Source organism: Mus musculus, chromosome 17, assembly GCF_000001635.26.
Source record: "Mus musculus strain C57BL/6J chromosome 17, GRCm38.p6 C57BL/6J".
NCBI classification, from domain to species: domain Eukaryota; kingdom Metazoa; phylum Chordata; class Mammalia; order Rodentia; family Muridae; genus Mus; species Mus musculus.
Window position 1 is genome coordinate 17,397,932 of NC_000083.6, and position 23,221 is coordinate 17,421,152.

The 23,221-nt window shown below is 39.5% G+C and overlaps 1 protein-coding gene across 1 annotated transcript in view; it reads left to right on the plus strand.

Moving 5' to 3' along the window:
- Positions 1 to 4,754: 4,754 nt before the first annotated feature.
- Positions 4,755 to 23,221, plus strand: part of Lix1 (limb and CNS expressed 1) — a 56,702-nt gene continuing 38,235 nt past the window's right edge. The window contains exon 1 of the mRNA NM_025681.2: positions 4,755 to 5,095. Within this exon, the coding sequence (NP_079957.2) occupies positions 5,014 to 5,095 (82 nt within the window). The 5' untranslated portion in view covers positions 4,755 to 5,013. The remainder of the gene's footprint in view (positions 5,096 to 23,221) is intronic.

Below are 23,221 nucleotides of genomic sequence, written 5' to 3' on the forward strand. Positions count from 1 at the left end.
GTCCTCTGATCGTGACAGCCTAGGAAGCACGTGGAAATTATAATTTACAGTGTGAAATGGAAGGGCATGAGGCTTTTATCTTAATGTAAGCATATCCATAAGTAGCCGGAACTGAATTAAGTGTCTGCTGCTGATGCAACCTTTACAGGAAACCTCATCTAAAATAGATGAAGCTGTGAAATGACTGGTTGCTGGAACCTTGTATCATCAGCTAATCTCATACTTAAATCATTTGTTTGTAACCAATAAACATTTCCACTTTGTTTTAAGCTGATACTTTTTCTTCTAGTCTCTCTGTGTCTCTTTTCTACCTCTCTCTCTCTCTCCCCATATATATATGTATGTATATATATATATATATGTGTGTGTGTGTGTGTGATTTATTAATTATTTTTTGCAAAATTTAAGTGTTCTGCACAACCATACCCCCCAGAAATATGACTTTTAAAAATGGTGTCTCAGCCCCCAGCACACTCTGTAGAAGACCCATCCTCTTCATTTGAGGAGTGACTCAAACAATGCCGGAGTTCAGTAGCCTCTCCACAGACAAATCTCAGTATGCAGCTGTCTCTTATAAAAGCCTTTATCCAAACACCACATTGGTCTCCTCCCAACAGACAATAAGCTCTGAGCTGTACATTCACTTCTTTTAATTATTAAAGTGGATGCTTAAAAGCCACTTATTCTCTTTTCTAGCTTCTTTCTATCTGAGGTGACGCTAAACATCAACAACATCAACTTCTGAGTCTCCTTTCTCCTCCCACCCTTCCTGGGCAATAGTACTGATCAGTGACTTTGACCTCTTTTGCCAGTTCCTCATTTCGCCTGTCCAGTTCACCCTGCCCATCTTCATTGGACTCTGTCTGTCAGTGCCTGTAAACTCTTTGTCTTAACACTTTAACTCCATACCTCTGCTTCCTCTTGATTTCCTCTGTCTTGTCATAGACTTTAGCATCAAGGGAAGTGAGTCATTATTTCAAAGAGGATATGTTCTCAGCTCTCCCTCAGGGTCCCCCTTCCCTCCTTTCCTGTCATCTGATTCACTAGGAGTAAAATATGTCAGTGGTCACTGAGATGGCTCACTGAGCAAAGGTGCTTGGTGTACAAGCCTGGCTGCCGTGGTTGGATCAGCAAAACCCCGGTAAGGGACAGACTCAGCTCCCCAAAGCTTCTTTGGTCCTCACATGCACTCCAAGGCATGGAAAGTGCACCTCACTTTACCAGTTACTCTCACACACAATAGGAATAATATTTTTTAAAAAGAGTGTATGTTAGTTGAGGCTACTATGACTACAGCCCTATCCTTTAAAGCTGCCTTGACAAGGTTGGCCACCTTCTCCAGAGTATAGCACGCTGTTGGCATGAGGAGAAGTTTTCTTTTTCATTTTTAACTAATGGTGACACTTTGGTACACTCTGTGGTTTCTAAATTCCAATTGGTAGCCCCCATACCATTCTTATAAACGTATAGTGAGTTGCTATTTTGCAATAAGCATGCTACTGGGAAATGAGCAAAGCTCTTTTCGTGTGTTCCATACATCCCTCTGGAAGCTGGGAATGCGCGTCCTCTTTCACTGACGGCACCCTCTTAGGTGCCAAGTTTCCAAAGGATGAGCATGTCAGTTGGATACCATTTCTCATCCTTTAAATTAGTACTCTCACAGTGTTAGAAGATCATTTTCTGTACTGTAGTCTATTATCTCATTTCCATATAGATATTTATATATTTGATTTTTTTCAAGACAGGGTTTCTCTGTGTAGCCCTGGCCATTCTAGAACACACTTTGTACACCAGGCTGGCCCCGAACTCAGAGATCTGCCTGCCTCTGCCTCCCAAGTGCTGGGATTAAAGGCATGTAACACCACCACCCAGTAGACCCAAGAAATGTTTATGGATATTTAAAGAATATGTAAGCAGAGGCTTAGAAAGACTTAATTGAAAGATTGAACTTAATGGTGAAACAATGCTAATTGTGATGTTGTGTAATCTGTCTTTATTGTTTTCATTTATTAAATGAGAATCATAAAAGGCTATGAAATCATAAATTTGCTCTGAAGGTCTTGTGAAGATACTCATAGTTTTCTTTCAAATTCCTTTGTGGCTTTGGCAGTGAACATCTTTGAATTTATCATATTGATATTGGTTATGTTTACTACAAATGAATGGTTAGGTTGAATGGGACTAGAAGCGACTTTCTAAATATCAGTCTAGCATTTATGAAATGAATCTGTGACTTTCTACATGTCTAGAAACTCTGTGCTCATATTTGTGTTTAACCACAGAATCATGGGCTTTAGAACTTAAAGGGAACATTCAGATTCGCTCCCTGGTTTTATGGATGAAAATTGTAAACTCAAAGATGAATGGCTTGTCACGGTTAGATGACAAAAATATAATCCTAGGCCTTATTAAACCCACACTTATTGTTCCTCCTACCACGCTATTTTTAAGATTAGAAATTGAGTCTCAAGTGATGGCTGCTTTTCCAGAGTATCCAGGTTTAAGTCCCAGCATCCACAGACACCAGGTACATATGTGATACAGATACATATGCAGGCAAAACACCAGTACACATAAAGTAAAACAAAATGTGTTAGACAATTATTACATTCAATTTTAATTTACAGGAAAAGCCCATTCACTGATCAGACTTCAGGCATCAATCATTTTCTGTTTCCTATTATGAGTATCACTCTTTTGAAAAAATTGAAAAATAACTTTGTTATTTGTCCTGGCTCTATAATGAGAACATTGTCTTGGTTTCTAATACTATGTTACTCTCAAAGCACTTACATAGGTACTATGTGTCTAATCTCTTGTGTAACAGAATTTTTTGTCATCCACCAGTCATCCAGATTATTTTTGAAACTAAGAACCTCTTTTCACAAAATAAAAAAAAATGAATTTAAAATTCTTGGATGCCGGGCACTTGGGAGGCAGAGGCAGGTGGATTTCTGAGTTCGAGGCCAGCCTGGTCTACAAAGTGAGTTCCAGGACAGCCAGGGCTACACAGAGAAACCCTGTCTCGAAAAACAAACAAACAAATAAATAAAATAAAATTCTTAGACTACAGACAGTAACTTTTTTCTGGCCTGAAGTTATTGCTCAATGATAGATAAATTGCCAAGCCTGTACAAGTCTCTGGGTTTGGTCTTCAGCAACACACACACACACAAACACACATGTGAGCATTCATGCCTGCTGCTCACAATTTGATGCAAGGCATATATAGCATACTTTGTGACCCAAAGTAAGTCTCTTCACATGAGGTTCAAGCATATATATGAACTATAAATAGATCTATGTATCATTTCATTTTGTCTATGTGACAATCCTGAATTTCTTCTCTGGGTGGCCTAAATTTCCTGTGGGTATTTGTCAAGGAATAATCATTATAATAGCATTTATTATCACTGCTACTTTTTCCTTCTCTGTTTTTTATTAAGCCCACCCTTCTACAACTAGCTGAAGAAATTGATCACATGAAAGACATTCTATTTATATAGTCTTTAAAGAATTAGTTTCACAATAATGGAATGTGAAGATTGGAAGGAACATGAGACAACAATCTGTGAGTTCTGTGTAAAAAAAAAAAAAAAACTTCAAATGAAGCAGCAAAGTCCTTCACAGCGCCTCAACAACAAGAGCATACAGCTAGTAAAGTTGGTTCGTTTGTTTCTGATATTACATATTCCTGAAGTGTGATATGTGATCACATGACATGTTTGTCTCTTGTCAAAGTGTTATTTTACACATGTGTACGGATCTGTAGAGATAGGAAAGAGTCTCATTTGCTGAGTTCTTTTAATAACTTTCTATTAAACTTTTCTTTTAAAGGTATTGCTTTTTGCTCTTAGTCGATAGAAATTCTTGTCACTGTTGTTGCTGCTGTTGTTTTTGGTGTTGCTGGTGGTGGTGGTGGGCTGGTGGTGTGGTGGTGGTAGTTGTAGTGTCTGTAGTCTATGCAGGTGTGTATGTAAGAGCATTCCAGAGAATGATAGTAGATAGCTTCTATCACTCTCCACCTTAGTTTTTGAAACAGCATCTTTCAGAGAATATGAAGCTACCCATTTTTGCCAAATTGACTGGTAGACATGTCCTGGGAGCCACCTGTCTCAGCTTCCGGACCCTAATGTTACCTGTACATGCAGCCATGTATATGCAACCATGTCCTGCTTTCACTTACATGCCAGGAATTTGAACTAAGTTCTCTTGCTTTCACAAGAGTCCTGACACCCTGAGCCATTTCTCCAGATCTCACCATTAAATTTTTAACAGAATAAATTATGAGAGAATGATATCAGGATTAATTAAAGTCAATCTTGGGAACGATTTGTCTTGGAGGGTAACAGAAAAAGAAATATGGTCAGGCAAAGTATAAAAGAGTTCACTAGGGATTGCTTGCTACTGCTCACCAGAAGTGACTGTCATTGCAGGGAGGATTCTGATTTCAGAAATAATGCATTATCTCACTCTAATCGTAATCTTTATAGTTCCTCTTTCCCAAAGGGGAATTTAGATTGTTGGTTGTAGTGGTTATTCAATGATGGCAGTCCCAAGCCTTCCCCTTGTAATTTAGGAACCTGCAGGACGATGCCTTCTTGAGTACCTATTCCGGGGGCAGCACATTTAAAGAAGGAAGGCTGAAAGAAATGCCCAAATGGGAAGGCAGCACAGCATCCAGGCAAAATCTGGTTGGAGAAGAAATCTGTTCTCATGATGACTGAGCTTCCCCAGCCTGCCTGTAGGTGGGTGTGTTTAACAGAACGAAGCCATGGGAACCAGCCTGTCAGCCAGCCTTTCAGGCTAATTAGCTCAGCATACAACAAAGATAAGTGAGCCTGAGAGGAGGGCCCTGAGGGTCTTTAGATTCTGGGAAATGTCTGATTGGCAGATGTTAAAAGGGATTCTTTAGTAATCCACTGCATCAATGAGCTGCACAAATTCAGTCCAGAGCTGCAAGAATTCAGGCATGAGGAGACTGTGCAGGAGGCTTGCACAGGCAGACTCGAGATGGACAGAACCTTGGAATCTCTGAGGCACATCATTGCCCAAGCCTTGCCTCACAGAGACCCGGCTTTGGTCTTCAAAGACTGTAAGTACTGAAGGAAAAAAAAAAAAAAAAACCTTTTTTCCCCCCCTGACTTTTTAGAAAATAGTCCTAAGTGTCTAGTCACATCTTGTTTAACTACGATTTCTGCTAGATCTTTGTAGTCGTGTTCTGTGGGCTAAGCAATATTTAAATTGTTCCCGACTTCAGCCAGGAGAAGGCTTTCCTTTTACCTACGCCCACAAGACTCTGGGCTGTTTTGCCAAGACAGTACTGTGTAGATGACTTTTTCTAAAGTCTAAAACCTGCCAAGTCTTAATGATCTTTTCCAGATGCTTTTTAAATAAAACAAAGCTGAGTGGAACTCAATGAAAACTAAAAATAACTTGGAAATGATAATTAAAAAATGCACTGCTCGTTGTTCATCTATTTAATCTTTCACACCATAACTAGACACATTAAATCAGGTATTGTTTTATCTAAAAGTATTGTAGCAAACAAAATTTAATTTTAACCACTGAGCTCCTAAATTTTAATAGCAAATTATAATGCCAATAAAATGTGATGCCTTCTAACTTCAGCCTCATTCCCGACATCCCCACCCCCACCCCCACATGGCATGGCAAAGTTATTTTTAAATCTTTTTCTAAAATGATTATGAAAAATAATTCAGCCAATCTTTACAATTCCAGCAATACTATTAAACCATTTGTCATATAAGTTCGCTTCTGGAACCAATTTGATTTCTCGCTGCTGCAAAACAGACTATCTTCATAGTGTATCTTATCTACAGTGGGTGTCAGATTACAAAGGGCTTCTGGAATAGAATTGCTCTTTGGATCTGCCCAAAAGGTGAAAATGCATATGGAATGTTTTTAGCCTGCAATACGTTACAGCTTCCTTTCTTGTGACTCTAGTGATGTGTGTCTCCATCAAAGTATCAGTGGTTTGGATTCTGCTTTCTGATTAGTGAATAATGCCCCTTTCCAGATGTCCCTGAAGCTTGTATTTCTCATATGTGTGATGAAAAAAAAGCAGAGAGAGAAAGAGAGAGAGAGAGACAGAGAGAGAAAGAAATGTCTGGCCTCTTTATTCTATAAAACTTCCCTCTTAGAAATTAAATTGTAACCAATCTGTCCTCTAAGGCATAAAATGAAAGCTACTTTCTTTCTCAGTTTAAAAAAAAAAATGTTGCCTTCAAGCATTTGTCAATAGCTATGTTAGAAATAATAAAAGTCACTCCATCTTCAAGCTTAGCCTGGCGTCTATTCTGGCTTGCTATGTTTCTCCCAGTGAAAGAGAAGGAAAGAATGTCTTTCTCCTTCAATGCATTCAAATCTTAGTGAAGGGTGAAAGGCTTTGGCATGTCCAAAGCTTTGGATAAATTGTAAGAACTTAGACCTAGAATTTGGAGAGCAGAAGAAATAAAAGGAAATGGAAAGAAAAGTTCAAATATGACGTTGTATGGTCCAGTTCTTAAGCTGAACTAATTTCTTCCAATTGCATACAGTTTAGAAGAGAAACTATGAGTTGTTAAAGGGACAATGTCTGTCACCAAAATTTTTGCAAGAACGCTATTTATTTTTTGCTGTTGTTTTCTTCTGAGACCCTTGTAAGCCACACAGAATGTTTTTTTTCCCATATGGAAAAACTGTGTCACATTTCATATATTTCGTTCATTAACAACAAAAATCCCAACATTAGTATGTGTCATTGTGGACTTACTCTGGAATGAACCACTTGCTCTGCCGCTGCTCTGTCCAGTGAGTGTGAATACGAGAATGTTAGATCCTTTCCTTTCCAGCTTTTCTAACCTGGAAATACAATGACTGAATGATATAAGCTAAAGGGCAAATGTCTACCAATCTTAGAAATGGGTTTGCTTTCTGAGTCAGGACATCAGATGTCTGCTTGAGGATCAAGCCATACACTGCCAACTGTGGGTGCTACACATGTCAGCCTGGCTCATGAACTTTGTTACTTTGGCACGAATTTAAATTGCTGCCACGGCCCTCCTGCTGGCAACCTAAAAAGCTGCCACCAGCCTTAATGGCAGTTCTTAAAAGTCTTCTTCCTGTCCTCCTAGCCCATTCAAGGCTCCTCCCCTGCCGCCACCCACCTAGTCTCTGCCAGGAGGAACACATAAAAAGAATTGCTTCCTTGCTTTCCTGGAAGATGAAAAGGGACTTAGAGAAATTATAAAACACAACTCAAGTGAACAAAGGAGCATAAAAAAGAAACTGCCGCCTGTTTCTAAACTTCTCTTCTGTGAATGCAAAGTGGGGTTTCCTTTACTCTTTAGACACACAGTACAGAGAGCAAAAATTGGCCTCCTGAGACATTCATCGCCCTCGGTTGGCTTTTGATTTGCTTACAAACAAGCAACAGTGGGTAAATTTTCTCTTCAAGTTGATTAGGAAAAGCACTCTAAGAGTTTTCTGGTCTGAGGCAGAACCATGTGGGAACGGTTACATTCGCTTAAGGAAGTAATGTTGAATTCATGGCTCAGCCTTCAGATGGCATTTTACAGTATGTCCAGTCTGTTATAGTTTAGATAAGTTGTTCATCTACAATAACTGTGTTTTTAATGGTATTATTTTCTTTTTTTTCTTTTTTTCTTTTTTTTAAAAGGAAAGAAATCCCACAGCATTTTTCTTTACTTCCTAGTGGACATTCAAATGAAAGAAGTTTGGGATGAGGTGGGCTCCCAGTATGAACTTTGCTTCTGAAGGCTGCATGAAGCTGATCTCCACAACAGGAGCATCTCTGCCACAGGCAGCACTGGATAGCTCCACGGGGCCAAGCAGAGTGTGTGTGCAGAGAGATTATGGCATATGTCCATGCTGCCTTCCACTCTGAGCTCTCTGCCATCCAGTTTCATTCTGTGGGTCATGAGTCACAAGCAAGGGTGAGCTGTCTTAAGAGCAGCCCCTGTCCTCTTTTGTGGAGCATGCACTTGCTATTTGTTTGCTACTGTTTGACCATGCCAAGGGGTTTTCTCAAAAGAAACTATTGCATGATTTCAAGATGGCTGTAGAGCAGATCTTAACCCAGGCACTAATTTTTCCCATTACCAAAGGATAAGGTAGTTACCTATCTAATCTGTAGAGTGTTTCTTCATTCATTTTATAGAAACTAGGATGATAAATTCTTATTGTATGACAGATTCTATGCCAGAAACATTTATTCTTCATAGTAAGCCAGTAAATATAGATAGTTCTGTGTGTACTGTTGCTATAAGTGAAGGAATAGAAGCAAATTGACCAAGTCCCACCATAGTCGGGGTTGAAGGCTAGACACAAATGCTGTCTTCCAACCCTTTACCTTTAGTCACTCACTGCATGACACTGCTTCTTAGAGCTGCCAGTTACCATATTATCAGGGCTGTAAGCGAAAGCAGAGAATGGAGAGAAATGAGCTTTTCTGAGAGGTGGGAGAGCCTAATAAGTAGTTGTCACTGAACAGAGTATGACAGAAGTGTAGAGGTGGGGGCATTTTTAGAGGAGAAGAAACCACTTTGCCAAAGGCCAGGGAGCACAGATTGAATGGGAGCTGACTAGGAGAAGCAGGTTCAATCTTGCTGACACCCAGGTACTGGATTTAGGTATGACCTTAAACTATGCAGGAGTTTATGGCTTTATGTGTCCTGGGACAAAGCCTAGATGGCATCTGCTGGAGGTATGTGTACTGATAGCAATACTAGGAAGAACTGTAGCTTTTATCAGTAGGAAACCAACTGGTCAAATCAGGAAAGGTGTAAGGTTAGTAAATGGTAAATATGTCTCTGGGAAGAAGTTACTTGCACGAACTGAAAACCAAATCAAAACAACTTTATCCAAAAGATAGTTTAGAAGCTATCTCGATTGTCATTTCAGCTTCAAGAGTTAGCGGGTGAAGGGTTAGCTTTATAAAGTTACATGTTAGATTTCACTGATTTTTTTTTTCCACACTATGATGAAAAAGCAAGATGGCGTCTTTGCTAAATGTAGCTCAGTTAGATGCAAATTTCTCACATATTTGAGGTGCATTGACTTTTTTTATTTGAAAAACATTTCTCTGCATGGAAGGTTTTATGTATATCAGATAGGTGAATACTTAACTTCAAAGAGCACATTTCTACCCTTTAGAAAACTCAGACCAGACTACAAGGCTATTAAAAACAGCTTAGTAATCATGAATCTGGCAGTGTATAGCCTGGGAGAAGAAAAATTCTCTCCAGGAAAGTATTTTTTTTTCTGCCCCATTCTCTTTAGTGTAGTTACTTGAAATCTATAAATTTGATGATACATTTATAGTTTTCACATTCACAGAGGGGGTGGATGTAAGAAATGTAAAAATCCCTGCACACGCTGCTACAGTGTATTCCACCATATAAACTGCCCTTGAAGGAACTCCATTTTAGTTCAGAATTCCATCTTAATTGCAATAGAGTAAATGTTGATACTTTTAGTATTAAACTAGAAACGCATGTTTTATGGAAGCCTGCTCAAATGCCAATTTTATTTTATTTATAACAGGACACAGTGACTTTTATTTGAATTTAGACTGATAAAATGCAAACTTCAGCTCAGCTATTAGCGGTATAAAGGATGTTCTCTTTATCTTTTATCAGCAAATGCTCATTTGACAGTTTAAATATTGAAAGACAGCCTAAGGAGAAAATATTTCAAAGTCTTTTAAAGAGGGGAGTAACTTAAGTAACTCACTCACTTAAAGGCCATATCTGTTTTAATACCTTTTCCCTCATATATAAATACATTTAAAAGGTCAAAATAAAATATGATAGACTCTTATCCCATGAAGCCTTTTCATAGGCTGCTGCCCATCTCACCAGAGGGGTTTTTTTTTTTAATTTTATTTTATCCAACAGTTGAGATTTGTTAGCTTGAACTCAATTTTAACAACTTCTGAAACTCATGTGCTAAGTTACAGCCTGTAATAGGATACAGCTGCCCAAGGGTGAGGTTCTAAGTTATGATCTTTCTGTTTAAATGATATGGTTTTACTGATTACGTGCTACAGATTGATTTAAGAAATGTTAGACAACTTTAGAAGCCTTTCATAATGGAATTTTTATTTAATATATTTCATATTCAAGTTTTAACCCCAAAGGCTTTTATTTCTTTTCCTCCATGTTCAAATGCCCATGTCAGTTTAGTCTGAAGAGGTATTTAAAACAATTCCATTTTAAAAGAAAAAGAATCCTATTGAAAGTTAAGAGAGGAGACAGTGACTCATCCTGCAGTTCTCCCCATTGTCTCTCGGAGTCAATGGAATGTTATGGCTTTAATCGTTGGTTGGCTTTATTTTTGTCCTCTAATGCGGTGATAATCAGTTGATCCCTACTTCGATTTCATCCTGTTGAGCAGCTGTGAGAACCCATCACTAACCCACCCCTCTGTTGGTATTTGTGGCCTATGCTTGTCCATCTGCATTTCTTCACCATGCTTCTCAACTACCTGTTATAATTTCCCCAGCGTGGTTTTGTCCATAACTTAGTTGTAAATCTCAGGGCAGAGACAGACTTTGTATTTTTGTCACATGGCAGAAGCGTTCTACAGTTCCAAGTACCTGGAAGGTATATGGCAGACATGTTTAAACTATTAATTGGCTAATTTTTCTCCCCTGTGAAAGGGGAGGAGTTTTCCCACCACCAAGTATTCTCCTTAATGATGAAATAAACGTCTCAGCTCTATTCTAAGCCTTCCTCAGTTGGCACAATTGTCAGAGAATAACTACATTTAGGAATAAGTTAACATAAAAATAGGTGTGGGGTGGGGGAAACATGAAAGAAGCAACCTTATAGACAAAAAGCCACTTCAGGCAATTCAGCCAGGAAGCTGCCTCAGGCTAGCCTCCAGCCAGGAAGCTGCCTCAGACTAGCCTCCAGCCAGGAAGCTGCCTCAGGCTAGCCTCCGGAAACACTCCACAGTATCAGAATTCATCCCTACAATCATCCTGAGTATGACTCCAGTTAAGGGTCACTAGGACATTCTTCTATAGCCCAATTCTACCTGCGTCTTACACACTGGCCCTGTAGCAGATACTAAAAAGCATTCTTTAAATCATTATTTCCAGGGAAATACATTATATACCTAAGACCGTATTTTTACAGATTTGACCATTTTTATAAAACTAAATTGTGTGAAGAAATAGCTTCAGCTAGTTATGTCACAATAGCACTCCCTCCAGGGGTCCGACATACAGTGCAATGTCAGTGCCCAGTAGAGCGTGGGGGAAGATAAATACCCCTGGTTGGTAAATAGGTCACATCTACACAGATTTTTAAATGGGATGACATCATCTGGCCCATGCTACAATGTAAAACCCACATGTGAACTCTACCATGCAGCAGCAGCTGCTGCTGCTGTTTAAGTGTGATACATACAGTTTAATTGGCCTTTGCAGTTTCCTTTTGTTCCTCCATACTTCTCTCTTCTCCCTGTGTCCGTGCAGTTATATATGAAACATAAATGCTATTTAACTTTTCTCATAAAAGAATTTACACTTCTGCCTTTTTAAATTCTAAAGGTGAAAAGTAATGCCTGCCCCCAGTGGGGGAAAAAAAAAAGAAAGATATGACTTTTAATTATTTTGTAGACCCTCCAGAAAGGTTAACTATGTAAAACAACTGAAAGGATTTCCATTCCTTCAGAGAAATGTTTGGGGTAAGGGATGGAAGTGGAAAAAAAAAAAAAAAAAGGAAAGAAAAAGCAAACAAAAGCCAACCAGCCTTCCAGCTGCTGAAGGAGCTGGGGCACAACCCTTGAAGAGTGCCCCTGCCGGGAACAGAGAGGACTCCAGCTGCCTGCCCACTGGGCCAGAGCGCTGCCTTAAAAGAACTTTTGCATAAAAGGAAAAGAGGCCAAGGCTCCCCTTTTGCTGCAGGACACAGGGCCAGTGTCCACAAGAGTTGAGTGTCCTGGCCAAAGCCAAAGCTAGGGATCATTGAAAATGCCTGGGCAGCTGGCATGGCTGATCAGTTTCTGGAACACAGCCAGGCTCAGCACAAGATCCAGAGGGGCCCCATTTTTCAACCTATTGTGCATGCATTATAAATTAATATATCATGAGTTTGCCTTTTACGTTAAGAGTTCTTTTCCTGTTTTTCCTTAATAAAATTAGAAAAATCACACTAATGAGAACAAGTTGATGGAGTAGTAAAGACTACTTAATGTTATATAAAATGTCACCTCTTAACAGGTTTTTAATTAAAGGTGATATTAAAATATCAAAAACATAAATCCATCTGTTTAAAAGCAGAGAATCAATTTGAAAATATGTTATCTTGAAAGCTGCTTAATGATTTGTAAATGGCAGCCTTTCCAACGTGTCTTAGTTGTTTTTGGCAAGCGATATTTTACTCTGCTAGAAATTTTTATGATATAAGATGAAAGAAATTGGTTCTTTTTCATAGTAGATTTATAACAGACTGTTACAATCCTTTGTATATATGTGTGTGAACAAATGGCCTCTTCTAGGACTTGCATCTTAACTCATTGGACTGGGCCATTGTTGCGATTATAAAAAGATAAAGGGGTATAAGAATATGTTTTATGGGAATGTGGTGAGGTGTGGGGGAAGGGGGTGTCTCAATGGGCCCATGCCAAGGCATCCCTTTCCCCAGAGGTATAGTATAGAATAGAGTTTATTCAGGACCTGGGGAAGGAAGTTAAGAGGGCAGTAGAGGCAGAGAAAGGCAGAAAGAGAGAGGGAATAAAGAGAAGAGAAGAGGAGAGGGGAAGGGAGCAGAGGGGAGGGGAGGGGAGGGGAGGTAGAGGCTGGCCATGACCATGTGGAGAGAGGGGGAAGGGAGGGGCGAAGGGAAAAGACCAAGAGGGCATGAGAGAAGTGAGAGGGAATCAAGAGTAAGAGAGAGAGAAGGGGGCAAGCAGCACCTTTTATAGTGGGTCAAGGCCTACCTGGCTGTTGCCAGGTAACTGTGGGGGTGGAGTCCAGACAGAATACCAACAGTCATGAAATATATTGTTTCTACTTTCTTGAGGCACATGAAGTCACTAAGTATTAATTTAAAATAAAAGTTTTTATTTCTCTTATTCCTGCTTCTCTCCCGTGCCTCTTGCCCCCTTGTCCCCCCCTCTCCCAACTCCCTTCCCCCTCTCTCTCCACATGGTCATGGCCGGCCTCTACTTCTCTACTCTCTCCTTCTCTGTGCCTTTCTCTGCCTCTGCTACGCTCTTAACTCGCCTTCACATGCCCTGAATAAACTCTATTCTATACTAAAAAAAAAAAAAAAATGTTTTAATTTTTTAATGTAAAATGATTTAAGAAATCCTCTGTAGTTTTTGCTAAGAGCAGATCCATTGCCTTTAGAATCAGAAAATGAAAACGTAGGATACTAATATCTCGAGATATTGAGGCATGAAATCTTTCATTCCCTTACTTTCTGGCTATTCTAAATTTTTGACTTAACCAATGAAAGTTCATAAAAGAGCTTGCTCTCTTCAACCTCTGAACTCCTCATGTATTTGGGCAATAAACCACACAATGTATTAATGAGAGAAGTCTCAGACATACAGACTATTTTTAGAGTATTTAATGATAAGGTTTCTAAAACTCTATGAGCTATTAGCTTCAAAGATGCAATATGCAAACATATAATTATGTCTGCCTTCAACATCTCTGATCACAATAGCTAAGGCACCAGTATTAGCATTAGCACGTGTGCATGTGTGGAGCCCGACTCTGAGTATTTTCTTCTCTCTCTCTCTCTTCCTCTCTCTCTCTCTCTCTCTCTCTCTCTCTCTCTCTCTCTCTCTCTCTCTCTCTCTCCCTCCCTCCCTCCCTCCCTCCCTCCCTCCCTGCCCCCCTCACCTGTCTTTTTCTTTCTTTCTGTTGTTGTTGTTGCTGTTCCTGCTGCTGCTGCTGTTTTGCTTTTCATGACAGGGTTTCTCTGTGTCTCTGTGCAACTTTGGCTATCCTGGAATTCACACTGTAGACCAGGCTGGCCTTGAATTCACACAGATCCATCTGCCTCTGCCTCCCAAGTGCTAGGATTAAAGGCGTGTGCTACCACTACCAGGCTGCATTTTCTTTTTTAAAGACACATTCCTTTCCTCAGATAAGGAACTTCATCATCAGTTAGGTATCCTACTATGGTACAAACAAGATTCAAACCAAGGCTTGTCTGATTCTGGAGCTCTGGCTTCTAACCATTCAGCAACTGTCCGTCTCTCAATGATAAGTGGAGAGACAAAATGTAGTAAACATTTTAATATATATCAATTAGAGCTTATCTTTCAATGCAAATATAAAACGCACTTTATAATCCACAGAGCACATAAAATCTCACACTTTTTAATTTTTTTCCTCTCTCTCTGTAAACATGCATGCATATGTTTGTGTGTCTGCATGCATCTGTAGCCTTGTTTTATCACCATGGTGATCTGGCTTTGTAGCATGAATTTGACAGTACTTCTCATTTCCTACTTTATGGAATATTCTGATGATCATTGATGTAATGAGAGGCGTATAATTTCTTTTTCTCCTCCTCTTCCTTCTTCTTGCTCCTCCTCTTCCTCCTTTTCCTCCTATTATATCTTGTATTTTGTGGTACTATATGTATCAGACAAGGGCTGTGTATACACTATAAACACATAATATATATATATATATATGTAAATCATGTGTTTATAGTATATATAAATATATATAGTATATATATATCACCAAAACATTCCCAGACCATCCATCATGGTATTTGAGACAGGATGTGGCTTGAACTTGCTATGTAGCCAATTCTAGTCTCAAACTCATAATCTTCCTGCTTTTGCCTCTATGATTACAGGAGTCTGACACCGTCTTAGTCACCATTCTATTGCTAAAGAGACACCATGATCACAGCAAGTCTTATAAAAGAAAGCATTTAATTGGGGCTTGCTTACAATTTCAGAGGTTCAGTTCATTATCATAATGGCAGGGAACATGGTGACATGCAGGCAGACATGGTTGGGGAAGTAACTGAGTGTTCTATATCTGGATCCACTGGCAGCGGGGAGAAAAAGTCATTGGGCCCTTCTTGAGCTTTTGAAATCTCAAAACCCACCCCCAGTGATACACTTTCTCTAAAAGCATGTAGCAATGGAGAATGGAGAACTGGGGGTAGCCACTAGAAAATCCCAGATGCCAGGAAAGCAAGAGGCCCAACTGGGATGACATTTGCTGAAATAAAACCCAACAAAGGGAAGAGAGAACCTGTAGAGAGATAATATCCAGAGGTTAGGCACGGCCCACAGTTGAGAATGGGGCCACCCACCCATCTCAAAAATATTAACCCAGAATTGCTCCTGTGTAAAAGAAATACAGAGACAAAAAGTGGAACAGAGACCGAAGGAAAGCCATCCAGAGACTGCCCACCTGGGGATCCATTCTATATGCAGCCACCAAACCCAGACACTATTATTGATGTCAAGAAGTGCTTGCTGACAGGGACCTGATGTAGCTGTCTCTTGAGAGGCTCTACCAGAGCCTTTCCAATACAGATGTGGATGCTTGCAGCCAGGGGAAGGACTCAAGGAACTGAAGGGGTTTGTAACCCCACAGGAAGAGCAACAATGTCAACCAACCAGACACCCCGAACTCCCAGAGTCTAGGCCACCACCTAAAGAATACACATGGAGGGACCCATGGCTCCAACTGCATATGTAGCAGAGGATGGCCTAATCTGGCACCAGTGGGAGGGAACGCCCTTGGTCCTGTGAAGGCTCCATGCCCCAGTACAGAGGAATGCTAGGGCAGTTAGGCAGTAGTGACAGTGCATGAGTTGGGGGGCAACCTCATAGACGCAGGGGGAGAGGGGATGGGGTAAGGGTTTTTGGAGGGGAAACTGGGAAGGAGGATAACATTTGAAATGTAAATAAAATAACCAACACGATTTTTAAAAATAAATTTATTTATTTATTTATTTATTTATTTATTTATTTATTTATTTATTTATTTATATAAGAATACAGTCGCTGTATTCAGACACACCAGAAGAGGACATCAGATCCTATTACAGACAGCTGTGAGCCACCATGTGGTTTCTGGGAATTAACTGAGGACCTCTGGAAGAGCAATCAGTGCTCTTAACCACTGAGCCATCTCTCCAGCCCTTACAATTTTTAAAAAATGAAAAAAAAAAAAAAAAAAAAGAAAGAAAGAAAGACAGAAAGAAAGGAAGGAAGAAAGAAAAGAAAATAATGAAATATGAAACAAAATATTCTAGGATTTTTTTGCAACTGTTTAAAAAACAAAAGGCTGTACCTATTCCAATAAGCACATAACTCTTAATCCTTTCGAATAGCACCATTCTCTGGTAACTAAGGGTTCAAATCTATGAGCCCATGGGGCCATTCTCATTCAAACCACCACAGGCGCGGTGATGGTTGGCATCTGCTCTTGGCCCAAGGAGTGGCACTATTAGAAGGTGTGGCCCAGTTGGAGTAGGTGTGTCACTGTGGGTGTGGGCTGCCTGGAAGCCAATCTTCCACTAGTGGCCTTCAGATGAAAATGTAGAACTCTCAGCCAGGTGGTACATGCCTTTAATCCCAGCACTTGGGAGGCAGAGGCAGAGAGAGAGAGAGAGAGAGAGAGAGAGAGAGAGAGAGAGAGAGAGAGAGAGAAGAGAAGAGAGAAAGAAAGAAAGACAGGACGGAAGAGAGAAAGAGAAAGAAAGAGAAAAGAAGAGAGAAAAAGAAAGAAAGAAAGAAAGAGAGAAAGAAAGAGAGAAAGAAAGAGAGAAAGAAGAGAGAAAAAGAAAGAGAAAGAAAGAAAGAAAGAAAGAAAGAAAGGAAGGAAGGAAGGAAGAAGGAAAGGAAAGGAAAGGAAAGGAAAGGAAAAAGAAAAGAAGAGAAGAGAAGAGAAGAGAAGAGAAAAGAAAGAAAAGAAAAGAAAAGAAAAGAAAAGAAAAGAAAAGAAAAGAAAAGAAAAGAAAAGAAAAGAAGATGTAGAACTCTCAGTTCTGCCTGCACCATGCCTGCTTTGGACACTGCCTTGCTCCCGCCTTGATGATAATGGACTGAACCTCTGAATGTGTAAACGTTGTCCTTTATAAATCTTGCATTGGTCATGGTATCTGTTCACAGCAGTAAAACCCTAAGATACAGATAACATATTCTTCTTACGGTTAGTTATTCTCTAAAGGTCTAGTAGAATTTAACAGAGAATATATCCAATCTAGTTCTGGGCGGTTCTTTACAGTGAGATTCCTTATTATTGCTCCAATAGTATTGGCTGTTATAGATATTCTTAGGCTTTTTAAAAAATATTCTCGCCTGGTCTACAAAGTGAGTTCCAGGACAGCCAGGGCTACACAGAGAAACCCTGTCTCAAAAAACCAAAAAAAAAAAAAAAAAAAAAAAAAAAAAAAATTCTCTTGGCTCAATTTTGGTATGTCAAATGTATCTGAAGATGTATTCATTTATTTGAAGGTTTTCAAATCTATTAAATAAGATTTTTTCAAAACATTCTCTATTCTTTGGAACAAATAATATGTGCTATAATTTCTGTTCTAATTTATTATTTGCTTTTCTTCTTCTTCTTCTTCTTCTTCTTCTTCTTCTTCTTCTTCTTCTTCTTCTTCTTCTTCTTCTCCTCCTCCTCCTCCTCCTCCTCCTCCTCCTCCTCCTCCTCCTCCTCCTCCTTCTTTTTTTTTTTTTTTTTTTTGAGACAGGGTTTCTCTGTATAGCCCTGGCTGTCCTGGAACTCACTTTGTAGACCAGGCTGGCCTTGAACTCAGAAATCGACCTGGCTCTGCCTCACCAAGTGCTGAGATTAACGGCGTGCGCCACCACTCCCGGTTCCTCTGTGTTATTCTTTTTTTTTTTTTTTTAAATTAGGTATTTTCTTCATTTGCATTTCCAGTGCTATCCCAAAAGTCCCCTATACCCTCCCCCCCGGGTTATTCTTTTTTATTCCCATTCCACTAGAGTCAGCTCAGTTCTTTATTGTATTTTCATTGAACTATTCTGGCTTTTTATAACACCTAGAAGTACATTATGGAATTATTTAATTGAAATAGGCTTAATTTTTTTTATGTTTAGGCATTCATAGCTACAAACTTCCCTCTTTAAACTGCCTTCATTTTGTCTTACAGGTTCTACCTGTTGTGTTTTATAAAAAGCTAAGTGAGAAGGGATATGTTTGGTGGATGTGCAGTCAGGTATGGGGTAAGGGGGTGCCTGTGTGGGCCCATGCTGACATCCCTTCCCCCTCTGAGGTAGCAGCCACTTGATGGTATAGTATAGAATAGAGTTTATTCAGGGCATGGGGAGGGGAGTTGAGAGAAAGGAGAGAGAGAGAGAGAGAGAGAGAGAGAGAGAGAGAGAGAGAGAGAGAGAGAGACAGGAGGTCAGCCATGAGCACGTGGAGAGAGAGAGGGGGGAGGGGAATGGGGAGAGAGAGGGTAAGAGCAATAGAGCAAGAGGAGCAAGAGAGAAAGGAGGGGGCAAACAACCCCTTTTATAGTGAGTCAGGTACACCTGGCTGTTGCCAAGTAACTGTGGGTGGAGCCTAAACTAAATGCCAACACTAACCTTTTCATTTGATTCTAGGAAATTTCAGATCCCCCTCTAATTTTTTCAGTTATCTACTGATTTCTCAAAAATATATTAGTTGATTTAGGAGTGTTTGTATACTTTGTGTTTTCCCTCGCTGTTGATTTCTAGTCTTACCGAATTCTCATCTGATAATACAAAACAAGTTATTTCAACAGGCTATTTTTTGTTCTGTTAAGATGACCTACAGTGTGATGTATTTTGGAGGAAGTTAAATAATATGCTTTAATCACATACACTTTACAGCTATTGGGTAGAATATTCTGCAGTTGTCTGTTGGGTCCATTTTTATCTGTGGTACAGTTTAATTCTGAAGTTGTCTTAAATTAACTTTTTTCTGGATGGTCTATCTCTTGATGACAGTAATATATTAAAATCACTCACTGTCTTTTTATACCCAAGTATTGGGTACATGGATATTTGGTTAATATATATTGGCAATCATTATATTTTCTTCTTTCTTCTTTTTTTTTTCACAAGATTTATTTATTGTTATATTTAAGTACACTGTAGCTGTCTTCAGACACACCAAAAGAGGGCATCAGATCTCATTGCAGATGGTTGTGAGCCACCATGTGGTTGTTGGGATTTGAACTCAGGACCTTTGGAAGAGCAGTCAGTGCCCTTACCCACTGAGCCATCTCACCAGCTCCTGATTTTTCTTTTATTAGTATTGTTTTCATTAGGGTTTCTGTTGCTGTGATGAAACACCATGACCAAAGCAACTTGGAGAGGGAAGGGTTTATTCTGCTTACACTTCTTTCTACAGCACAGTTCATCAAAGGAAGTCAGGATACAAACTCACACAGGGTAGAAAACTGGAGGCAAGAGGTGATGCAAAAGGTCAGCAGGCAGGCGGATTTCTGATTTCGAGGCCAGCCTGGTCTACAGAGTGAGTTCCAGGACAGCCAAGGCTACACAGAGAAACCTTGTCTCAAAAAACAAACAAACAAACAAGAGTAATGCTGTTTATTGCCTTGCCCCTCATGGCTGGCTCAGCCTTTTTTTTTTTTTTTTTTTTTTTTTTAACAGAACCGAGGATCACAAGCCTAGGAATTGCACAGACACAATGCTCAGCCATAAATCATGAAGGCTCCATCCTCTCTAATAACTCTAGCTTGTGTCAAGTTGATATAAAATTAGTCAGTACAGATATGTAGTGACTCTCCTCGTTAATTTTGTCTTAAGCTGTGTTTTGTCAGTTGTTTTATACAGATACTCCATTTTGCTTTCATTTGTTTGAAAAATTATTTTCTGCCCTTTCATTTTTTCTTCCATGTGTTTTTGTCAATGGGATGTGTTCTTAGACACAACAGATGGTTGAATCTTGTTATCCAAAGCCAAACTTTCTTTTTAATTGGAGAGTAAACTTTATCATTTGATTTTTTTTTGGACAGGGTTTCTCTGTGCAGTCCTGGCTGTCCTGGAACTCACTCTGTAGACCAGGCTGGCCTTGAACTCAGAAATCCGCCTGCCTCTGCCTCCCAAGTGCTGGGATTACAGGCGTGCGCCACCACTGCCCAGCTTGAATATTCTTTGTTCTTTTCTTTCCCTCTTTATCATAGTAGATGTTTCCTGTTTATTGGACTGAAAATGTTTGGCTATTTGACAATTACTTTGATCATTTATTCTTCTAATTAAATTCATTCTTTCTCATGCTCTTACAGTTGTGACCATCTTTCTTCTTCATCATCATTTAGGCTTTGTTAAAAGTCTTCTGAGATGATGGCTTAGTGGTTGTGAATTGGTATATTTTATGTTTCCACCTCTCAGATTTAAGTGATAGCTTTTCTGGATACAGTGGTCGTGGTCAGCAGCTATTAGTCTCGGGACTGAAATACATCAGTTTATGCTTTTCTGTTTGATTTTAGAGGTTCTGCTAGGGTTCTGAGATAAATCTGAAGAGTTCCTATTTAAAGGTGAGTTGGTATTTTCTTCTTTCTTTCTTTCTTTCTTTCTTTCTTCTTTTCTTTCTTTCTTTCTTTTTTCTTGGCATTCCATCTTCAGTGTAACCTGGAGAAGTTTTTCCTTCTAGACATATTAAGGGTTCTATATATCTCTTTTCCTTGATATCCATACCTTTGAGAATTTTTTAACCATAATTTTATTAAATAGTTTTTCTATGCCTTAGTTTTATATCAATTCCTTCTTTTATACCAGAGAGTCTTAGAATTGGTCCCTTGTTAATCTCCCAAAATTCTTAAAAATTATGGTCATGATCGCTTCTATTTCTTTTTTGGGGGGGAAGGAGCTGTCGAGACAGGGTTTCTCTGTGTAGCCCCGGCTGTTCTGGGACTCACTCTGTAGGCCAGGCTGGCCTCGAACTCAGAAATCCACCTGCCTCTGCCTCCCAAGTGCTGGGATTAAAGGTGTGCGCCACCACTGCCTGGCGCTTCTATTTTTTTATTGTTATCTGAATGCAATCATCACTCAATTTCATCTTATTCAACCTGAAGAATTTTTTGCCCAAGTTGTTTCTTTTGTTTGTTAGTTGTTGGGAAGCCCAGGCTGGCCTCAAAAAATCAGATAGGATCGTGCATTCATTCCTTTTCTCATTTCTGTGAGAAAGTACCTGAGAGAAGCAATTGACGAGAAGGAAGAGTATCTTTGGGATGACCTTTTTAGGGTACAGTCCACATCAAAGAGATGGCTGAAAGGTGAGGCAGTTGGTCACATTGCAGCTACAGCTGGGAAACAGAGACAGACAAATGCTGGTGCTCAGCTCACTGTCTCCTTCTCTTCAGTCCAGGCCTCCAGCCTGTGGTTGGTGCCAGCTACACTCAGGTGTCTTTCCTTTAATTAAGCCTTGCTGGAAACAGCTTCACAGAGACACACACAGAATTGGAGGTCCAGCATGGCTATAATCTAGAGGAGTTAACAATGAAAATTAAAATCACACAGAGAGAACAAAAGCCTATGGGATGAAGATACGAAAAATAATGCTAAGGGAAATAAAACCAACACAGAGCCAAATGCTGTTTTAAAATACTGAAAAGATAAAAGCTGATGTTCCTCTTTGGCTGAGGAGTTAGAAGATGGGATGTTTTGCCCGCCCCCGCCCCCGGCCTTTTTTTTTTTTTTTTCAAATAGTTTGCCAAACAGTTCTGCAGTTTACCTGGAGTGAAGAAAAGAATGATATGTTTTGCTCTAAAGTCCTAACAGGTTAGACCAGAAAGGGCTTTTTGCTAGATAAGCCTTCCTGAAGTACTTGCAGTAGCAGGACTATAAAATTAACAGCTTATGTGCAGGGGTGGTGAAGCCTAGATACTGTGTCATCCTGGCCATGCAGTCTCTGTCCTAGTGTGTATTCACATACACCTGGTCTTGCTCCTCTTTCTAGATGTCTCACTATAGTGTCCAAATATAACCTTTGTCTGTGCATCATGGCCACGTAAACCTATGTATGTGCCTATATCCAAGTCACAGCCAGTTTCTTGGCTCAAACTAATTATCTGGTACTCTTCAGTTTATCCAGTGATGGGTAGAGAGAGGCCTTTGGATCTTGGGTATATAAAAGTGCAAGTGCAGGGCCTTCTCCTGACAGAAGGATTTTATTGGCAGCTCACTCTTTTTGTTTGTTAGTTTGCTTTGTTTTGGTTTTCTTTTGTTGTTGTTTTGTTTTGTTTTGTTTTTCAAGACAGAGTCTTTCTGTATAGCCCTGAAACTAACTCTGTAGACCAGGCTGACCCCAAATTCAAGAGATTTGCCTGTTTTTTGTCTCTGGAATGCTGAGACTAAAGCCATGTGCCACCTTGTCTTGTCTCTAAGCACATTCTTTTTCTTTTCTTTTCTTTTCTTTTTTTTTTTTTTTCTATCTGCATACTTTTTTTAAAGCACATTCTTAAGGTGGCTCCACTCATGGCCCTGGAGATTAGGTTAGGACATACAGGGACCTTTGGCATCTGCTTACCATGTAGATCACATATCTCCCATCTTAAACTATGTTTTTGCAGAGTATCAGATTGTGTTCAAGGCTGTCCTTTGTTCTTTCGTAAAACCCTGCAGAAGAGTGCCCTCCCCTTCCCTACTATTTTGTCTACTGCTTGGTGTTAAGATTCACTTTATTTTTACAAATGTAAGGTTAAGTCTTCCTGTATTTTGCCTGGTCTTTGTCTACTGTTCACAGTTCCACCCCTGTGTCTGGCTTCAATACCTGTATTCCCTGTGGTCAAGCACTTGATGATAATTTCAGACTTGTAAAGACTTCAGAAACTGCTAGATATCTCTAATCAGCTCTCCAATCAACTTCTTATGAAATTCTTCAAAGAATGAATTATTGTTTCTCTTCATTGTTTTTTTTTTTATTTAATGTCATTGCTACTGCTCTGAGAGTACAATTTCTCTTCTTTCCCCAGTGCCTGTCAATCTCCTTTCTCTAAGGAAAACTCAGTTTAGTCTCCTCCTACATAGACATTTCTTAGAAGCCTCAGCTCATATCCATCTTCTTTTCACCTTGAAATTAATTAATTACTGCACCCTGATTGTTTTAAGCTTTAAATATTAGCACTCACTCTATTCTACAGTTTGGTACTCTAATATTTTATTTACTAATTATATAATGAACATGTTATTTCTCGAGACAGACTGTAAATCTCTGTGGGCTGAGAAGCCTGTT